Raw genomic sequence first — 22,687 nt, 5'->3', positions numbered from 1 at the left:
GGACATTTGGGAATTACTGGCTATTGCTAAAAATAAACTGAATGAAGTGTTTTACATCTTAGGCATATAATATTTTCCACTCATATTTCTCTTGCTACTGAGAAATGTATGAATACTCAGGAGAAATGGACATTGGTTAATCAATTTGATTTTAAATGATGAATCTGTTCAGATGAATTAGAAAAAAATAATTCTAAAGTAATATTTTTACTTACTTTTTATATGATAACCCTCAGCATAAATTGGAATGTGATTTGAAATTCTGTTAATTCTGTTACACTGGAGTGAAAAGTACAGTCAGGTGAAATAATTCAGCTATCTATTAAATTTCATTTACTTTTATATCATATCACTCTGCTTGACTAAATATACCCCAAAAAAGAGTTGAGTTGATCTCTTGTCTGTGGCAAACATCAGCGTGATGCTTGTGCCTTTGTCTTATGTTGGGAAAGGAGGGTGCATCGCTGTAAAAATGCAATCGTTTATGAATGTGGTGACTGTTTTGATAAATACAGTATTGGAAGATAATTGGATTCTTATTTTTATGGACAGCTGAATTTGCAAGAAGCAGTTTACAGGTATAGTATTACTTGCATTATATTAAAACATGAAGCAGCATTAGACATTGTTGAAAACCAAAAGATAGAGTTGCAAATGATTTGGAGGCCTAAGAGCTTTTGATAAGCAATGTAATTAGTATTTCTGGATCAGTGGAAAGTAATCATTTTTTATATATTTTGAAATGTAAAAAAAAAAGTTTTAGCTTGTAACTTATAAATGATCAAAAAAACCTATTTAAAAATAATAAAACCTGAAGCAAGATGCAATTATTGCTAACCTTCTCTGATCTTTTATTTGAGTTTATATGGCATGCCGTTTACAGTGACCCATTATGTACAAGCTGAAACTTCCTCCCTGGAAGCCTTTTAAAAGAAAGGTTATAAATGTTTTATGTTGCATCTCAGGGTATTATGTTGTTTCCCCAGGAGGCCAAATCTTTAGTGCATAGCTTTCAAAATGCAGCAGGTTAGCTATCTGCTTCCTCATCTTACTGTCTTCATCAGCTAAGTGTTCTTTATGCTAACCATGAAGTAATGAGTGTCAATGAAGGTAATTTATTGGTACTGAGAATGTGTGTACCTGGGAACGTATTATATGTTCAGGTATGCTGATTTTTTTTAATGATATCCATTTTCTTGAATATCTATTCCTCCTGATAAGGATAGTCTGGATAGTCTTTACACAACGTTTGATACCTCGTTCCTAAAGCTCTTTAATGACTTTTGATTTAAGAAAAAAACCCCTATCTTCTAAATTAATTTAATACAGCTGTCCCTTATATACACACTTACACCCACACAATACAGTATTTCTGTACAGATGTGAGATAAATCACTTAAGAACAGAATTCATAGATTCATAGACATTAGGGCTGGAAGGGACCTTGAAGATCATCAAGTCCAGCCCCCTACCCCAGGAGCAGGACATCAGCTAGGGTCTAAAGATCCCAGCAAGATAAGCATCCAAATGTTTCTTGAAATAGTCCACAGTAGGTGCCTGCACCACTTCTGGAGGGAAACTATTCCAGGCCTTGGGGGCTCAGACAGTAGAGAAGTTTTTCCTTTATTGAAAGACTTTTTTTACAATGTTTTGTTGCAACCTGAAGCATGTAGTATTACACTGGACCTACATACTGCAATCTTTTCTCAGGCAAAACTGGAATTCAGATAGCACATCTGAGATCTCTGAAACAGAAGTGTAACAGGGCAACTGACCTGCCGTGGCAAGGGCAGAGTTGGCAACAGCTGCTATGTTGTGATCCCTGTCTTCCCCTGCCAAGTGGGCACCTGGGGTTTTTGTCCAGTTGCCCTCATTTCCCTTCCCCCTTAGTTATGCTAAGTTATGAAAGATGCTTTCTGTGAATCTCCCAGTCTTCCTCTACTAGAAGGCAATGCTTCATATCTTACGAGGCATAATAGATTAAAATATATAGCACTAACCCAGGGGTGGGCAATTATTTTGGCTGGCCGGCTGCTTAACAAGTTTTGGTGAGCTGTTGAGGGCTACCCAGCCCCACCCCTTGGCAGGTACTTTGACACCTGGTTGCCATCTTGGGTCCAGAAGCCCTGACCTTTGCCACTGGAAGTCCCTCCCCTTGCCCCTGGAAGTAATCCTTTTGGGAAGGGGGTTGCCATCTTGGAACCAGAAAAAAAATTATACTAAAAGTCAAACATCTACTAAAACCATATTTTAATTCAAAAAATATTTTTGTCCTGATTTGTGTGTTCACATAGTGTACATGGAGATGATTGCATAATAGCTCAAAATGAAGTCTTACTCCTGTATATTACTGGGGGGGGGGGATGAGTATGGTGGGTATGGGGTTTGTGGGGAGAAGGGGTGTGTGTACAGGTGTGTATGTGGGGGGATTGGGGGCGTGGGTATGGCGTTTGTGTGGGGGGTGTTTGTGGAGATGTATGGGTGTATGCATGCATGGGTGTGGGGTTTGTGGGGTGTTGTGGGTGTGTGGGGGTGTGTGGCTGGGCACTGGATGTGCCTGCCACTTTAAGAGGTTGAGCAACCTGTTAAGTCACCAACAAATTGGGGATCAGGGCTAATTGCTGAGTCAGCTGACCCAGACGGCTGCAGGTGTGACTACCCCTGATCAGAGGAGTCACCTGAGTGAAGGGAGTCTCCTGATTGGAAGAGGGCTGGGTTTACACAGGCTATAAGCCCAGACCCTGAGAGCAGGGCTGGCAGTAAGATCTTGGGTGCTGGTGAAGGAACATCACCCAGCAGGAAGGCTGCAACTCCTGAATGCCAGCAAGGATATTAACATCTGGAGGTTTGGGTAGGAACTAAGGGGATGGAGGAGTGGGAACTAAGGGGATCCAGTGTGGGGTCCAGAGCCCCGAGAAGGGGCTGAGTGCCTGAGACCTGTGGAGAGGAGGGCTTAGGACAAGCCCACAGAGAAGCTGTGTGCAGAGGGGTTTTGTGCAAGGCCAGGAGGGGCCCGCCCGGATGAACAAAGAGAAGGAAAATGCTGCCATAAGGAAGACCTATGGAAGGCTCTCAGCTTGCAGAAAGAAAGAGAGGGGGGCTGTGACCTATGGAAGAGCTTGAATGGGAGGACCCACAGAGAGGAGAGGGCTGTCCTCCAACCACCAGCCCCTTGGAACCTTGACTGGCCTATGCTGGGGCCAGGGCCAAAGGGTGAGAGAGCCCACCATGAAAGACAGCCAGAGCCTGAGTCTCTACTGGTCTGGTGGCAGGGCCAGAGCCCAGGAGAGGCACAAAGATCCTTGTGGGGCCACAGCTGAGCGGGAGGGGTAAGGAAGCATGTAGCCCAGGATAACAATGGCTGGTAGGGGGCCGAGTGTGAGCTGGGGGCCAGGGATAGAAGATTCTATGTGAAATGGAAACAGGGCCAGGGGGCCTGGTGGTTAGCAGCTCAGGAGGGTCATAGGGCATCTAGGGGAGAGCCTGCAGAGGTATGGATAAGACCAGTCCTGGGTAAGACCTAACACTGAAGCCTACTGGAGTTGGTGTGGTAGGGCTACCTGTGGCAGGGCAGCCTTCGTGAAATGCCACATATGGGCCACTCCAGGGAAAGGTGAGAATGTGGTGCCAGAAAGCCTCACTGCCACTGCCTTGTGGGTGAACCCATGGAGGGGGAAGGCTAGGGGAGCACACCTCAAGAGAAAAGCACTTACCAGGGGAAGATTGGGACTGTGCATCCAGAGGCCCAGCAAGGGGCCTGAGGCCTAGACTAAGGACCAGCTGGCATACTGGAACTGGAAGGGTCCAGCAGCCTGGAGAGGGGCCAGGAATAGAGTGTAGGGCAGGATGGTTCTGAGGGCCTGGAGAGTGGCCAAGGAAGTTCATCCTTGAGAGGGGCCAGGAGAGAGACTGAAGGATCTGGGGGCCTAAGGAGTGGTTGGATGAGACTGAGAGGTCTAAGGGCCCAGAGAAGGGCCAGAGGAGAGACTTAGGGGTCTGGTAACCAGAGAAGGGGCTATGAAGAGAGACCAAGAGGTCTGAGGCCTGGACTGGGGCTGAGAGAGGCCTAGAGAGGGGCTGTATCAGCAATGGGTTGAACATCTGCAAGGCATGGGTTGTGGTGTAGGAGTGAATGCGGAGCCACACAATTAGCCCTTAAGTCTTGAGGTGCTATGTGGGGGGCACAATTATGGAATGAGGCCCTATGAGGGGCCTGAGTGCTGGTAGAAGCTGACAGGGGCTCACACAAAGGCCTGTGGGTAGCCTCCCTATTGTCATAGTTACCATCAAGGCATGGCAGGTAAGACAAAGTCACGCTAGAGACAGAACAAGGCATTGCTCCAAAGTCTCTGGGAGAATATCACAGCCACACCTAGGACCCAACCCTGTGATGGGGATGTGTGTGTGTGTATGGTGGGGTGGGTGTGTGGCCCCCCCCACAAACACATACTGACACCCATTATATACAACCCCTGCTACCAGCAGAAGCAGCAGGTGGTGGGCTCTTGGGGTGCTCAGGGCAAGGCCTGTGGCTGGTGGAGCCCATCCTGCCCCCCCCCCAGCACACTGTAATTGTAAGCCCCAGAACTGCACGTGGCTGGGCCACTAGCTGCACCGCATGGGGCTCATGTGCAGTTCCCAGGCTCTGTGGTCCTATCACCCTGCCCTGGGCCCCCATTGACCCTGGGGGACCAGCGAGGGCCCCACGCTCCCACCCACCACTGTCACTTCCTCTGGCTCCCTGACTGCCACCATTCTCCCTTCCCCTGACCTCCCTGCCACCAGCTGTTGCTTCCCTACCTGCAAGGCTGGGGTCAGGGTTGTCCTACAGGTGAGGGTTAGAGCATAGAGTGCACTGCTCCTGCAGAAGTGAGTGGGGCTTGGCTCCATGCGAGCACAGCAGGGGCAGCCTAGGGCTGGGCCAGATACAGTGTACTGGTAGGCACCTGCCCACAGGCAGGATGAATCACCTGGTGGGCCGAATACAGCTCGCAGGCCATATGTTGCCTGCCCCAGTACTGATCCCATAATCCTCTCCTTCTCTCTGCTGGTCACTCCAATAGTATCCCTTGGTTACTTATAGTACCTTATACTCCCTCTGTGATGAAACCTTTGTACTGAAAACAGTTACATGGCAGAAGGTGTAGAATGATGTTTGGGGATATCCACAGGTTTTGTTAGTCACATGGAAGACTTTGGGCATTCAATAAAGCATGAGAAAAGCATGTTTTTGACATCCAGTATGCAAGTGTCATTTTATGCCCTAGGGATGGTTATATCCTATTCCTGTGCTGCCACTCCTTCCACCCATGATGAGCCAGCAAGCTAATGTCATGTTTCTGTTCAAATTGCAAGTAGTCTAATATGTATGTGGACATTGTAATAAGCTTGTTAGGATCCAGAGTTAATGCCCATTCTTGCTTAATGAAGGCTTTTGCACCATTTCCTGAAGTTGTTATAGGCCTTCTGTAGCCTGAAGTATACTCCACTGCTTCTGTTCATCCATTAGACTTTGACCACTGTACAGTAGTACATACATCACTAAAGTACAGGCAGTTCTTGGTGGAGAATGAAGTTATCAGAAGAAAAGAAATACGTCACCACATCATTTCTTTATAAATGTTATTAAATTACTTGATTTTATAGAGAAAGTGCATGCAAGTGAAAAACTACTCTTGCAAATAAAAACCCAGCTGCTGGAGTGTCATCTTCAAAGTGCATGGCAAATGTTAGCCTATCAAAAATAAAGTTAAATCAAACCAATAAAAAAGAAATCAAGCATTATCATGTGAGTTACACTTATGAAGTGACACTTTCATATAGCCTCTACAAATGAAATGGAATATTAACTTCATTTTCATAAAAAGGAAGAACTTGAGATGCATATAAAAATTATTATGAATAATTAACAATGAGCTTGAAGCAGTTATCTAGCTAAGCACTGGCATTTCTCACTGGCACATCTGGTAATACTCACAGAATTAGGTTTTTCAATAAATGGCTTCCCCAAGATAAATCGTACTTGTGGCTGTTGTCAATCACTTTACCAGCTCAAACAAGATTTTTATAGAACTTCAGAGATGAAAACAGAAGTTATTAATATGCACTGGGAATTCTGCTATGATAGTTCACATACCAATAAAGTGTACAAGGTTTATGGGAATGCCGTCAAAATCCTCCATTTGAGAGGTGACATCAAAGTCCATACTATGACAACTATATGATTTGGCAGTTCAGTGGAACCTTCTTTAGATCCAGAGGCCAAGGACAATAAATCACTCCATACAGGGGTTCTCTCAAGGGCTCAGACATGTCCCTAGATCACAACATGCCAACAAAGCATTTTTGTAGCCACCAATACACTCTGCTTTGCTTACCCCCTAGGGTGTGAGGAGTTGGCTGATGGAGCTACATACCAACTGAGTGAAATTCTTTGGCCCGTTAAATACAGGTCAGGTTTAGATTAACGTAATGATCTCTCTTGGCCACAACACCTCCAAATATTTGCATAGTCACTGAATGTGCCCCAGCCCTACCTCCCACAATCTCCTCTGTACAGTTCTATCTGAAGGCTCTAGGACCCAACTTTGCTGCACTGTAAGGGTTTAGCCTTCCTGTACCAAGTCCAACCATTTCCCCACCATTCTCCAGCAGAAACCTATTTGCCTACAAAGGGGCTGAACTGGGAGCAGAATTTGGGATCTCAGGAGGAGCTTTTAAAGATAATTTAGTACAATTCTTTTGTTTTGATCCACAGGACACAACTTGTTTTGTTTTCCTAGCATATGTTCATTTGGCTCAGCAGGATCATGTACTTCAAGCATTACATTACTTGTTTAAGGCTTAATTCTGCCTTTGGATGCTTATGTACAACTTTCACTGAAGTGTATTACAGTTATATGCACAGAATTAGGCTTTGGGAGTTTAAATTCTATAGGGCATTGCAAAGTGGTTCTTTGAAAAATAGGTTAAGAAGCTGAACAGACACATACCTACTTGGATAAAAAGCCTATTTAAGATAAATATTTCTGTACACGCATGAAATCCTAGCTCTACTAAGGGTAAACATTTGGTAGTCAACAATTTAGCACAAAAGAAACACACTTGGACATTATAAAGAAAATATATTAAATCAAAGAATAACAGTGTTTTATGTTACTCTAATGCAATTCTGAAACCAAAATTTCTATAGCTTCTAATGGGCCCAGATAGTTCCTCTGAAATGTGCATACAGAGGGGAGACAGCTGTTCAGGCCAGTCCTTCACATTAATTTGAAGAGTTTAGTTGTCTCCATGCCATCTTCTCCCACCCTCAATCTCCTCACTGTTTTGAGGGTTCATTGAGAATACAGATTCGGTGTCAGACCAACACAGAATATGCATTCTTAATGAACCCTCATGTAGATATGGACTATGGACTCACTAAGCCAGAAAGATTACAGTCCTCAGTAGCAGCAAGAAGTCTTGTGGGTGATATTTTTTGAACCAATTGCATGGTTGGGACAGACACAGACAAGCTTTCAGGTATCACAGCACCCTTCAGGTTTCTGGGACAGAAGTAGATGCAGCAGAACTGAGTAGCAGATGAAAAAAAGGCTTGTGCAATATTTTTGTAGAGTTCTTCCTAATACATGCATTCAATCACATTTTCATCCTTTAAAATTATTTTTACTTAATGAGATTCAATGGTATGTATGACTTGCATATTGCCTTTTAAAAAAAAGGCTTGTTTTTTGCTAGCTGCTCTAGAATGAGGAAGTAATTTGCCAAGCATGTCTGGCAATAATTACTTGCTCACTTTAAAAAAGATCCTGAGGTTGTTTCACAATCTGTCATTAGAAATGTTTTTTTTTTTCTCTAATGGAGTTGTATTAAAACCGAGCACTGCAGGCCCACAAAATGTAGTGTATGTAACGCTTAGTGCTCATGCATAATGCTCAGCTACTTTAGGGATGTTATGCTGTTCATGGTTGTAGTCAAGGTATACTCTTATTCTGTTAGGGTTCTGAATATAAAATGAATACACTATGTAAAGTTTCTGAGAAATATTATTTATTTATTTCTGATGTAGGGATACCTAGGAACCCTGATCATAGAATAAAGCTCCATTGTGTTAGGTGCTGCACAGACACAGAAGAAAGGCAGTGCCTTGCTCCAAGAGCTTACAAAACAAGATAAGACCAACCTTCCAAAAATCTTAATTCATGTATTCAGAATGCCTTCCTTCTTCTATTTATCAAATCAACATTACTTTTAAATCATGAAGCTGAGCTCCTACTGACCATGGGTATCTCATTAATCAAAATCAACAAATAGCTCACATCAGTATGCACTAGCCTGAATGATTCCATGGATGAAGCCTACACTTTATTGACATGAAAAGTCTTTCCCTTCTCCCCCTTTTCTGTCACCAAAAATCTGATATCCTCATGAATCCCTTGTTGAAATTAAGCCATCAAATGAAAAGACTATTTTCTTGAAATTGGTGATGCGCCACCTCTCTCTGAACACTTTTAAATCATCCTTGCCAAGATGGTTTATAACTGGGGTCGTAAACATACTTCTGATGATCGCCTTTTCATAGTTAGAATGGCCCAATTCACACAACGATCAGGTCCTTTCAGGATTCTCTGTTAAACATACTGTAGGGACTTCAGTCTTCATGCATACTGTGCTTACTTTGCAGGCACAAAACAGCTGCAAAGCGAGCATAACAGACCACAGGAAGGATAAGCCTCAGTGCAAGAAAATCCCTACAGTGTCCTAGAAGCAGCTCCTTAGAGTACCTCAGTGACTCTTTGGGACCACAGGGTGCTGGAATACTTTAGTGATTCAGTCAGATTTAACTAGCTTGTGGAAGGGTACTGGCCCCACACTTAGCTGGCCCAAGATAATGGAACTCAACAGTGACTGAAAGCCACCACCATACACAAGGATCCCTCTCCAGCAGTATATGATAACAGGGACCAAGGTTTAAATTCTCCCCTTCTAAAATTATGGAAGGAAGATACTGTACCTGAACAAAATACTAGCTACAGTATATGGATAGTATTGCTCAAAGTATAAGTATTTCTAGCACATCTATCTCTTTGTTTATTACAAAACTGTTTAGTCTCCCTGCTTAGTAACAAATATAATGGTCTTTGTTCCTATGAAAATATGCACAAATAGCTTCTCAGTCCTCCACTCTTTATTTTCTAAAACACATATGCTAGTGGAGATACTTTGTCAAAGTGAGAGGAAAATTGTCAAAATACTGACAATGTCTTATTGCTGAAAACACAATAAAGTGGAGGCAGGGTAGTGTTTTATGATAAAAGTATCCATCCAGGATAGGTTTTCATTTAAATGCTTTAGAATGTACAACTTGTAAAACATGACTTAACTGAGTAATTTTAGCACCTATTATCCTATAATATCTTTCCTTCTTCAAATGATAAACAGTAGTACAATAAATACTTAACAATTTACTAATTGCCTCGTTATTTCCTTATCTAAGATGGATGTACCAGAGCATATTTTAATATAGGAGAAAAATCTTGCTGTGAAAAATATCTTATAAAAGCTTGAGTAAGAGACAAATCTTAGCCCTAATTTCTAAGTATAGTGGTCATGTCCACCCCTTAACACATGGCAGGGGGGGACTTTGGGTGTATGTGTGTATATGTTTTTTGTCTCCTGAAGCTAAAGTCTGTGCTGTGTGAAATGGGATTATGGAGAAAAAAAGAGAGTATCCTTTTAACCTTTCAGTTGTAATGGCAGCCAAAGCAATGCATCTGAAAGCCAAACCTTCATTCTTCAGTGCAGTTTTAACTGCACTGAAAGGCTAATCATTGCTATTTCAAGATCTACTCATGGAAAGGGGGACACTACCACATGGAAAATGGGTTTGATTCACCATGGATCTCTAGATCCTCTGTAGATCTTGTGAAGGTGGATGTAGTTCATAAGCTGAAGCAAAGATAAGTTATGCTAGGACAGTGCTGTTTTCACCATTAAGCCCCTCCTGCAGGTATCCCACATGCATATCCTGTCATCATGGCTTCAGAAATTTACAAGAAGAGTCCTGAAGCTTCCAGCAGACTTTACTGTACTTCTAAATATGTGCACAGTTTATTTCCTCTTGTTTTGCAAAAGGAGACAAGGCTATCTTTGAAAGCTAATGTATATTTTTGAAAGACCAGTGTCTAACAGGAGAAACAGCTAAACTGCAGAACCTTAAATAAAATTGTCTGGTCCTTTTTTTCTGTAGGGCTAGAGGAGAACTTTTATAGATAAAAGAATGCTTTCTTGTTGGGGGATGCCAAAGCGTATAGGATGAAGCCTTATGCGGAGTTAAGGACTAAGTCCTCTCCAACCTTCTTTGATCTTGCTTCTCTAACAAACACAAAACAACATGGCAAGACAGCATAAAAACATCCAAAACAAAACATTCAATTTATGTTTCTTCCCCTGGGGAGAGGACGAGAGGACAAACATGACAGACATGGGTCACATCACTTAATACTCTATTGGAAAGCATTCAGACACAATGGTGATGACTACAAGATAAAAAGAAAACTATACAGAATAGAACAGGTAAAGAAGTCTGGTATTGACTGTTAAGTTTATTAAATATTTCATGTATTAGCTGTGATTCAAGCAAAATCAAACACCAGAGAATAAACTCAATAGACTGAATTTTTTTGTAAGAAATTGCATCCTTGTCGAACTTGAATTCTTAAACTTTCACTTAATTTTCCAGTGAGTACAAGAAGAATTGCAATTGCCTAGATTTTTAGTCCTGTCTCATTTTGTGCATAACCACGATGATGTAATAAAGACCTTCTTGTACACTGTAAATGACGAATTCTCTATAAATCTCTGTTTACGATCTTAAAACGGAAACTGGAGCATATATATTTGCATGTTTGGAATTTTTAATTTCATCAATAAAGTCTGTAGTTACTATGATGATTTTCTGTGGGAGACACTCAAGATTTTATTGTCTGTTAATTCAAGTTACTCTTGCCCATCTTCACTTTTTCAAAGAACAACAAAAACACATGAGTCTGGGCATTTTTACAGTATAGACATCTATTTTGCCTTAAATATGTTGCAGCGTTGCAGATACTATACATAAATATGTGAAGGGATAGTAACTGCTACCTCTTAGAACTTTTTGTAAATTTTCTTGTAGGGATTTAATATTCAAATAATGGCTGAGTTTGTGCCTGAGGTTAAGATAATGATTCTGGCTGAGTAGATGTATCAGAATCATCCAGTCTAAGTTTGTCTCCTACAAGGTTGTGAATTAAAAAAAAATAGGTCAAGTCAGTGAATGGTACTTCAGCTCATTTTTCAAATCCCATTGTATGAGATATATTCTGTCCTCATGATTTGTGATCATAAAAATTGCTAAAACTACAAAATTCTGAAGAGCTTTATTCAGAACAACAGTAACCCCTGCTGGATTGTGACTGTCTCCCTGGAAACTTAGGAAAGAAAACATCTTGTACTGCTTTGTGGGGAAGGCATAATCTTCATAACTATTATGCAGAGCCAGTCATCCCTGTGTTTGCAATAAATTTCTATGTCATCATTTGCTGGACTAAATTAGAAACCCTGCTGAATTTACACTCATGCTCACTGAAAGACATCTGTTCCCTGTAAATTCTAATTTAGAGCAATGATGTAACAACATTGTTTTTATTTACAGATAAATTATGCCAGTCATTTTTCTTCACAGTTAATACTTAAGCACTGTAGATTATTTTCTGGAAATATTCAGCTATGAATGTCCTTACATAAAAGTAATATAATAGAATTATCCCAAGATATTGAAAGTGTGCCCCAAACCAATACAAATGCTCTACAGATAGTCTAGATACACCAAGCTGAATGGGGCTGGGAAGAGAGGAGAAATAATGGTATTTTGTGTAAGTTCAAAACAAGAGAACTGTTAAGTAGCTATCTTACTTAAAAGCAAACTCCAGAAGTACAAAGTTCAATTTCTCCACCTCTACACAAAAAAAGAAAAGAAAAGTATTTCAATACTGCACTCTATTACAACGCTTTATTATCTCAATTTTTTGCTTGTTCCAATTTTTTGCACACTGGTTCCTTAGTTTTTTCAGCCATCGTACTTTTTCAGTAGTTCTGGTTTGTGCTGGGCTTATGTTTTCTTAAATCCCTTCTACTCTTCTTTTCTCAGTAGATAATAAATGCCTGCTACAGGCACTAAAATCCTTTCTTGTTAGTGGAAGGCCACTTTTAATGTAGCCTATATGGCCCTTTTAGTGGCTTACTTATGCAGCAGGACTTACACTTAGTACAATGGACACCACTGGCATTGGAAGATGCCTTGCCATTCACAGCCCTGATCCCCATCTGGGGGTAGGAACAGGCACTTTTCTCTCAAAACGTGGCTAAAGAAGAGGTACTTTGACTGAAGCATTTTAATTAAGTCTGATTTTAAAGTAAGGTTGAGTATCATTTCTGCAATGAAAATAAAAATGTGAAGACTAACTCCAGCTTCAGGGAAGGAAAGTTGTGTTTACCAAATTGCTTCCTCAGACCAAAGCCTTCCACTCCCACAATCTGAGATCTGGTTCCAAAAGTCCCACTGTCCTATCTCCCATGTTTCTGGTATGCCTGAAAACTGAGAAAAAGGTGCAGACATGAAAACAGGAAATGCCAAAGAGAAACTCTAAAAGTCTAACAGTAGACTCAACCATCTTAAATAATTTGGTTAATAAAAAGCAGGTAATAGTATTTTATTTTCTGTATTGCTGCTTTCATACAAAGTGCATCCTTGATTGCCTAATTATACAAAGCAGTCAAAACCAAAGATGGTGAGAAATGTGAGGGGATAAAAGAACATTAAGAAAATAGAAGATAAGCAAAGCAAGAACTGCAGGAAGGATGCTCCATCTGGCAGAAGTGACGGAAAAAGCTAAATGTGGGGAGGGAACAAAAGAGGGAGTGGAGAAGTAAGCCTCTCTCCAAGCCTTTCAGACACAAAGATTTGCAATACTGTCTCCAGATATGGACTGTTTATCAGTTTTCCTGCACCAAGACAGAAACACTACAACCTTGAACTTTAGGGGTGTTGGCAAAGACTGTGGAACGTGATTAGTGTCATATTTGGGTGCTTAGCTTAAGGCCTCTTAAAGAAGATGAATTACATAAGGTGAGTGTTCAGGAGTTTTAGAGAGTCAAGCTTCTTTAAAAGTTTGGCACTTTTGAAATTCTTGGCCACTGAACACCAGCAGCTCCTCATGACGTCAGGACAGCTGTGGGTATTCAGGAGGTGCAGGACACAAAGCTTAAGGGTTTTGTGACATCTTACCTTTCCCATATTTTAAGTCTCTTAAGATGGGAGTGTCTTCAGGTTATGGCAGGGTAAGATAAGCCAAGTGGGCTCTATGCATCTCAGGGAGAATTCTCTTCAGGTGAGGATTATTTTTAGCTTGTCTTAGGTAGCTCGTGTTGTAGTAAATTAGACTGTTCCACAAAACCAGTTTGAGTTGGAAGCAATTCTCCAGAATCCTAGGACGCACTGCTCCCCGCTCCATCCCCGTGTGGATGACTCATCCTCCAGAACATAACTGTCCTGAACTGACAGCCCGCAGCTGGGAGAGCTCCAAAGTAAACATTTCCCTCTACCCCCTTCCCTCTGCACTCCATCCCCTCCCATGCCTGCCCCTCCGCCTTCATTCTCATTTCTGGCTTACATTTATCCTCTCCTCCCCATGCCCTCCAGGGCTCTTTCACAGCTCCCAACTCCCCACCCAGCTGCAGCTGCCATCCCTGTCCTGGGAACAAGGGAAGCTCCCGTACCACTCCAGGGCTGAAGTGTGGCTAGCCTCAGCCCAGAGAGCAGTGGTGGTGGTAGTAGATGGGCAGATTCTCCCTCCCTGCCTGCTTCCTGCTGGTGGGAAACACCCAGAGACTGGGGTCAGCCCAGGAAAATGGCAGCAACAGGTGGGTTCACCCACCCTGTATGCTTCCCCCCAAGGTGTTTTCCACCAGCTGGGAAGCAGGTAGGGAGGGAGAACCCACCTGCACACTGCCACTCTCTGGGCTGAGCTCAATGTCCGCACAGCCCCTGGAGCTGGACAGGAGTTTCCCGTCCCTGCGACAATGCCTGCAGCTGCAGGTGAGCAAGGAACTGTGATCTAGGGAAGAGCCCCACGTGGTGGCAGGGAGTAAGCCCTGGAAGCTAGGGAGGGAAATGGGGGGAGGGGCTGGGGAATGAGCTGTGAGAGGTGGGGAGGGTAAGATGTAGGCAGGGCATAGGTGATGCATGCTTCCTGTGGCTGGGGGGGGCATGGCGACTGCCTGCAGGCAGAGATGTGGGCGTCGGTAGCAAAGGGTCCCCCTGCAGCCAATTGCAGAGCCTGGAAGTGCCGGCAGCATGCCTGGAAGTGCCAGCGGCACTTCTCGGGGGGCACCAGCGCTCTGCCTGCTCCCCCTGCCCGTTGCCTAAGCTCACTCTCAGAGGGTACACGTGTACCCCATGCACCCCCTACGCATCGCCTATGGAGCAGAGGGAGCTTGGCAGCTCCTAGCCACGCTCCTGCTTGCTCTTGTTCTAGCAGCAAGTCCAAGCAGTGCAAGTCACAGAAGATATAAACATCCTAATCATAAAGCATAACAAGACCCTACATACTGCCTGAAGTTGGCACCTGAAATCCACAGAGAGACTTATGTGCTTAAGAGCAGGATCCAAGGAAGCATACATGCTAGGTCAGCAGCTGCCTAATTTGGTCAATAGGAAATGCCAAGATGGGTGTGTTTTCAGGACCTGGATGTCTTTCTGAGGTGTAGAGACCAACCTGTTTCCAATTAGGATTCACAGTCATGAATCGTCTCCTGGAGTTATGCACCTATACCAGTCCTTTTCCCATTCTTTCTTCTTGGTTGTTACTTAAAGCTGGCTTACGCTGCTCAGTTTCAAGTGCCCCAAAATTACATCAGCATGGGCATCTGTTTACTACCTTGCTATTTTTTTTGTTGCTTTGCTCAGTTTGATTGGCTAATTCTTAATTTCACTAATATTAAATTAAACTATTTTATTGTACTAATAGCAGTGGCACTCAATCTTTTTGGCACCCGGTGCCAGGTCTGGTCACAGGCCAGATTCGGTCTGTGGGCCTGATCCAGTACACAGTGTTGGCCAAGCCAGGCCTGATGCTGTGTGGGATCAGCCCGCTAGGCTGTTAGCTAATTCCAGTTAAGTGACCATAACCCAAGTTTAAAAACTCTAAAAAAGACCAATCCAATGGATTTACAGTTAAACATGTCTGTTTAGTGGCAGCCAAGAATGTGGCAAAACAATTAAAAAGTGAAGTCCAGGCAAAGACCAACAATATATTTGGGTATATATTTGTGACAATTTATTTTAACAAAGACCAAAACAAAGACCTCAAACTTTTGCAAGGAAACACCAGCCTTTACTCTGAAATTCTACTTTGTCATGTTCAGAATGCTCCCACAGAAAAGGATTCTTAAATGAAATAGTTTTCCTTAATACATTTTTTTAGGGATAGGTAAGTCTGTGCAAGTAACTCAGAAAAGCTCTTTCTTTAATAGTTTGTCATAATAAAGGAGCAAATGCTACACATCACCATGATTCATTCATATAGTGGCAAACTTTAAAATACAGATTTTTGATCTAAGTAAAAACCTAAAAATCCATTTTAAATAATGTTAAAATTGACTCTTAATTTGAAAAAGTAAGTAGTAAATATATTCAAAGTTAGAAATATAAAACTATCAAATTACACTCAAAACAAGAGGAATTATGAGGATACAAGCCAGTACATCACTTGCTTAATTTAATTTTAAAATGCATTTATTCAATCTATGTAGAAATTGCTTTTATCAGCAGTTGTTAATGTAAATTTGCACCACAGTAACCAATATGTACTGCAAAGAAAAAATATTTCGTCTTTAAAACCACACTGTAACATTGCCTAGGAAGATTTGAAGTACTTAAATCAAGAGAGCAAGCACACATCTATTTGCAATCTGATGGACATGGTATTTTGGCTTTGTTATTCTGGCTTTGCTGAAGAATCATTATAGTGTCAGTACCCCAGATCTAATAACTTTACAAATCTCTTGCATGCATGAAACTCCGACAATAATCAAACATACTAGAGTAACTTTGTCAATCTTTTATCACAATATCTATTAAAGTTCATTACTGTTTTTTAGATGCAAGACATTCCCTTCATATATAATTTTTTAAAAATGTACAAACTCAAAAATGTCACATTATTTCACTAGCATGCCGTCATGCTGGGCCATACAAGAGAGAAAATGCTGTCCTGTGAATGCTTTGAAAACTGAAAATAATTGCAAATTTTAAAGTGTTAAAATATAAATGTATTTGTTAAAATAAGTTATATTTGTTTACTGGTTTCTCTTTTTATAATTTTGATTTAGGATTACATTGGAGATATAAGGCCTAATCTAAGGCTAAGTGTACCTAGCAAAGAAGTATTTGTTCAGTGTGAAAACGTATGATCCTTCAGCAACATCAATGTTCTGGCAGAAGTCCCTAGTTTAGGTACTGCACTTAGATGGGCAGTGCAGCTTATTTCTCTCAAGATGGGCAGATGGGTGAGAAGTGGGCACCAACCTGGTACAAAGTACAGATCTGCTAGTATGTATTGGTAAATTCACACCAAAAGCACTTTGCTAGTATGCTATAAAAATATTCCTATACCAGTAATGTGCTCCCATGAACATGTATAGATATAGTCTAACTAAAATTAATGCATGTCTTTGACTAGCTCATGCTCATAATACTGTTAGAAACACCAAATTTGCTCTCTGATAATTGCAAAGACCTAGCATCTAAAAGAGCACTGAATAAATATATACCCATCGGTATATATAAAAAATCCATTTGTAAAGTATCACTTTACTTTTTGATGCTGTATACATTAACTAAAAAAAATAGTTATGCCCCACCAAATATAATATTTGAAATGCCCGAATTAAAATATTACAGGAAGGGGCTCCATTTGTTTTGTACAATCATGTTGCTATTAGACAAATAAATTATGTGTATATCCTTAATATAAAAAGTCATGGGATCTCCAACAAATACAAGTATTGATTGACCCCATTATCAACTGTGTTCTGATCATAGTTGAGAAATTAAAAACAGGACATTCTTATGGGCTTTTTCATAGTTTTAAAAATAACTTTCCTTTGAACCTCCCCTCACAGTATATAAAAATTATTTTGAAGCTTGAAACTGAAATGTTTTCTTACCAAATGTTATTTTCTTCATCATATTCTCACAGAATGATTGAAGGTTGCTGATGAACACTCAGCTGCTGAAGAGAAAGAGAGAGAGTGCATGTCAAATTCTGGTCCTGTCAGCTCTGACAAGGGCCCCTTTAATGTTAAAACTTAACATTAATGAAAATGATAAATCCCAAAATGCAGTTGCATTCAGGCTTTTTTTTTTTTTAATCTATGGGATTTTCATGGCTTTTCTGCAAGTGTATTTAAGGGGAGACAGGAAGGGGAGAAAAATATACTAATCATTTAGATATGTAACAAATTCTCTGAAAACATTTCTAATAGTTAGAAAAGTAGAGCTTTATCTTGCAGAGCAATGAACTTCAACATGCTCCTGCTGTGTCTACATCTTCAGTGGAATCATTGTCCACCACTGTGTATTAGTTTGGGTAGGGGGCTTCATCTGGCCAGCTGCTTGGTGAGTATTATCAGCGCTTAAAAGTTGGACTGACTTAAAGGATAGATGTGTAATATTCCCAATGGGGTTTCAGAAGTAGTGGTTTAGGTTTTATCTTGTGGAGTATATAAAATGTTATTCTACCTAGCAGATACCAGACTAGGAATAAAAAGATTTGGGGACTTTTCTGCCACTGAATTTGGGCAATAACAAACTACTCAAATTCACATTTGCTCGTATTTATGAGAGTAATATCACAAATCTTTTAATTCCATTCTGTTTTTCCTCTTAAAGAGGAGTGGGCTCATTGTCATTGAACTGTTTTCAGGACCTTGGTAACCTGGTCATCCTTCTTTGAAGCTTTGCCCCTGCTTTAGTGTAGATGCTGTTTCCTGTGAAACATGAATATCAACTAGCTGATTTTGAACTTTCAGTTACATATATGTATGTATGTATGTGTGTGTTTATACACACACACATATGTATACATACACATAGACACAAGACACCTTATAGTTTTACATGCTATCATACTTGTTGTCAAACGTTGAATAAAACAGCCCCACCACTAATTAAACTTCTTTGGAAGTAGTAATCAAGTAACACCTCTGGTGTCAAAACAGGATAAGTAAAGGGGAGGGCAGGAACACACTTCAGATAACCCTGTTATTCTGAAGTATTTTAAATACATACTTTAAAAAAATTCTGATGCAGTTTTATAACTCTTTCTGTTGTGGCCACTGAAATACTTCCTAGCAGGAAAAGAAGACCATTTCCAACCACCACAGAAGTGGAATTTAGTGATCAAATTCATCCACAAAATACCAAAACGTTCATTGTGAGCCAAAAAAATTGTAGGCATATTGGCTAAATACAACACTGCAACAGGTCAGTGGTCATATGCAAAAATCCACATGAAAGCAAATGATGAAAAACATTTTTACTGCTGGTATCACCAATGTAATATAATTCTACTGCAACAACTTTCAGTTGTACAAAAATGCTGTACAGCACTGATATTTGCCCACTGATAAACACTGATGTGTTAAAGTCTTTAGATATGTGTTATGACTAAAATGGTCAGGTATCTTCCCTGTGAGTAATTTTATACACATATAGTAGTGTAACATGAATTAGCTAGACATGTCTGACTGATGTTTCACAGTATGAATTTTTAACTTATGTTTTAGTGAAGACTAAGCATTCCAGGAGACAGCTTGGCATGCGCATATTTAGATGATAGCTATTGCTATCACTGTTACTACAGTACTACTATTAATTAATATTAACAGATATATTGTAGGAGTGTTGACCAGCCAAAGTTAAGAACTCATTGCTGTTAGCCATAAGCATATGAAGGTGACAAACCTAATAAGAGGTAGTTAGCCATGTTAGTTTGAATGCAAACAAGTCAGGCTGTATGCACCTTTACAAACTAAGATATAATAGAGACAGCACAAGAACTTGCATTCACAATAGCCTGTGATTTCTTGATATATATTGAATTTAGTCTATAAAGTTGCATATCTACCAAGTTTTAAACTCTGGTATAACAATTATCATATACTATCATGGTACAAACTAATATAAATTGTACATTTTTTTTCTATTTACAAAATACTCATGGGCTTTAAAGATGTTGGCGCTGTTTCATGGTAAGTTATTCATACAGTAACTGTACTGTTCTTAAAATATTTAAGTGACATTGGGCAAGTAATTTGTTATATATACATATACATTATTATACTGTAATCCTAATATAATTCATGAATATAAACTAGGAGAAGGAATAAAAGACATTAATGTTAAAATAGCTCACTACATTAGAACCTTGAATGTACCTCCTTTTCCATAACTCCTAAAATTAAATGTACAGATGTATATTTGAAATAATAAAAGAAATCAATGATAGCTTTGAAATCAGGTATATTAACTAACAAAAAGTTAGCCTTATCATAAAGTTTTTTTAAGAATGCCACAAACTATAGGTATAAAATTTGCATTTAAAATAGACAACTGTCAAATTAAGTTTAAATTATTTTACCCACTGTCTTAAGAATTGCTTCACAATCATGAACCCTGATGTCAAAAGCAGATATTGACAAAAATAATTATTTAGCTGTTAGAACAAGAAGTGCTAGGTTTATATTTTGTAATATATTTACTACCATTTCAGATAACAAAATAAGAGTTGAAGTACACTACCAAAGGGCTAAAATATGAAGGCAATTATGAAAGTTTGTGAACAAATCTTTTCATTTAGAATCTACATGTTTATAAGAAAAGTTTGTTACTGATCACTACATATGATTCAGTTGCAACCCCTCTAAAACATGTCATCAATTTAAATATTAGATATTTTTATGAGTTTTCCTACATTTTGGATTAATAGTTAAAAATGGCACTCTCTCTCTCTCTCTCTCTCACACACACACACACACACACACACACACACACACTCACTCAAGCCTGAATATGTACACAAGAATTTTTGAGGATCACTAATTAGCAATTTTTAAATTAAGTTTAGCATTAAATAGCATCTCGAACACTCAGGATAGAGACTTCTGCAATAGTGCATGAGGGTTGTAAATAATAAACATTTAGTTTACTGTGCCAAAGTCTGCCTTGATTTACACAGGTTCTTGAAACCCACAGACTTCAGGATGTGGCCACATTTGGTTTGCTGTAACCTATGAAAATACATATTTTTAAAGATAACGTGTTGGTAAAACTTTCTATAGCTTTCGATCTCTCTAATCTCAATTTAAAAAGAAAAATATGGTGTGGGAATCTTCATGCAAACTTCACCGATCTGTAGTCTGACTGTAATACTAAGGAAGAATCTAGCATTTGCCCTGAGGGACAGGGAGAAGAGGGAGGATTATGTACTAGTTGAAATTGGATTCTCATCCTGTGTTTCACAAGTTGCCACATGAATAAGTAAGACTAGAAAATAAGGGTCAGGTTCAAACGGTATTTGGGCAGTAAAATTCCACTGTGGAAAGGAGTATAAATCCTGTTCCCACTGAGGAGGGTTAGGTGCCTAAATAGCTTTCGTGAATCTGGCCCTAAAACTTTAATCTGGACTCCGATCTCTCCAATCTGTAAAACAGAAGCAAGATTCCCTTGAAATTGGATAGTACAGTTACTGCTCCTTGGAAAATATAATACTGTTCGCATTCTTAGATTTCTGTGCATTGTATTCAGAGTTTGACTATTAAACAGCAAACTTCAACACAGCCATAGTTCCTGTAAGGTTTATTGAACTTAACAGCTGAAACTGAGTATATGCAGTTTATATAAAAAAGCATTCTGTTTTCATGTAAACTGCAGTAAAAGTAACTTTACAAAATAGTCAGCGTCTTACTGAGGTTGTAAGTTTCCCCTAACATGTAAAACTATAAAGTATTTGTGCATGCTCACTATCTCATTTGCTTCTTTGTACAGAGGGATTTGTCAAAAGAAGCTTTGTTAAACCCGTAGATAGTCTATGGAATACGGCGTTTGTTTCTTCACAATTAGGATACATAAGAACAAAACCAGTATTGATGAGTATAACATTTTTTTCCCAAAAAAGGCTGAGGCAGCTTTTGTTGAATGGTATCTGTATTGGTGCATTCTAAACGCTCCGGTGCACTGGGAGCATCTGAAGAAAGAAAATCCTTTTTTCCTTTTTGATTTTGAACTTCTTTTCCCAAACAAGGGTTGATAGCAAGTTCCAAAGTCAGGTACGGGGAGAGGGAGTAGCAGCATATTTCTTATGTACAGCCCAACACCATGCACAATTGCTCAATATCTCAGGATAACAGAAAACAATAATGAACTTGACATCACATGGGGGCATATTCCCCGCATGGCACAAATAATAAGTCTGTCATTTCTCTGGGAGAGGGGGAGCAAGCATGAGGGTAAAGCTTAAGTCTACATTTCATGCATAGCTATTGTGCGTTGTCTTGCTTTTTCCACAGCTTCCTCAGACATCTGAGTTGGAGCTGAGGTTTGTCAACCTGGGGTCTGCGTTGATCTCGTATCTGTAGTGATATCCCTCCATGTGATCCCTACACGCATCCCTGATATTGTGCATCCACTTTTTGATTCCTTTTCGGTTCAAATACAAAACCAGGAGAAAAATGGCTCCGATGAGGGCCAGGACTATTCCTAGGAAGACGTAAGAAGTCTGGAGCTGGGACTGGATGTCGACTGGCAGGGAGCAGTTCAGGTCTGAGCTGCGGATCTTCACCAGCGGCTTGTTCAACAGGCCTTCGGGGTTGGAGCAGCTCAGCGAGCCCTTGCCCTCCACCTGGTTGCTCTCCTTGAGCCAGTTCACCATGTCCTCGATGTTACAGTCGCAGACCCAGGGGTTACGGCTGAGGCTGATCCTCTGGAGCCTGGGCAGGCTGCGGAGCTGGGAGAGGGTGGCGTTCTTCAGGCGCATGAGGGAGTTGTCGCTGAGGTTGAGGCTCTCCAGCTGGCCCAGGCCCTGGAAGGACACATTGTGCAGGCCCACCAGGGAGTTGTTGCGCAGGTCCAGGTGCTGTAGGCTGGGCAGGGCGGAGAAGATGCCCTCGGGCAGGAAGAACATCCCGTTGTTGGCCAGGTCCAGGTGGGCCAGGCTGGGCAGCGCGCCCCCCTGCAGCAGGGCGGCCACGGCGCTGAGGTTGGCCAGGGCGCCGGCGAGGCTGAGCTCCCGCAGGGTGCTGCTGGCGTTGCCGAAGGCCCGCGGGCTCACGGAGTTCAGCGGGTTGCCGCCGAGGTCCAGCCGCCTCAGGCTGGGCAGGGAGGCCAGGGCGTCCGCCTCCACGGCCCGCAGCTCGCAGCCGCTCAGGCTGAGGTCGTGCAGCTCGGGCAGGGCCGGGAAGGCGGCGGCCGGCAGGCTGCCCAGGGGGTTGCCCGCCAGCGAGAGGCTGCGCACGTAGGGCGGCAGGTCCCGGGGCACCTCCCGCAGCCCGCGGCCGGCGCACTGCACCGTCTGCGCCGTCTCCG

General features: G+C 41.2%; 1 protein-coding gene across 1 annotated transcript in view; it reads right to left on the bottom strand.

Moving 5' to 3' along the window:
* Positions 1 to 15,548: 15,548 nt before the first annotated feature.
* Positions 15,549 to 22,687, bottom strand: part of TPBG (trophoblast glycoprotein) — a 68,857-nt gene continuing 61,718 nt past the window's right edge. Inside the window, exon 3 of the mRNA XM_019538165.1 lies at positions 15,549 to 22,682. Within this exon, the coding sequence (XP_019393710.1) occupies positions 21,678 to 22,682 (1,005 nt within the window). The 3' untranslated portion in view covers positions 15,549 to 21,677. The remainder of the gene's footprint in view (positions 22,683 to 22,687) is intronic.

This window comes from Crocodylus porosus, unplaced genomic scaffold, assembly GCF_001723895.1.
Source record: "Crocodylus porosus isolate Cpor-Errol unplaced genomic scaffold, CroPor_comp1, whole genome shotgun sequence".
Taxonomy (NCBI): Eukaryota; Metazoa; Chordata; order Crocodylia; family Crocodylidae; genus Crocodylus; species Crocodylus porosus.
The sequence above is the reverse complement of the archived record's forward strand: the minus strand, read 5'-3'. Positions and strand labels throughout refer to the sequence as shown.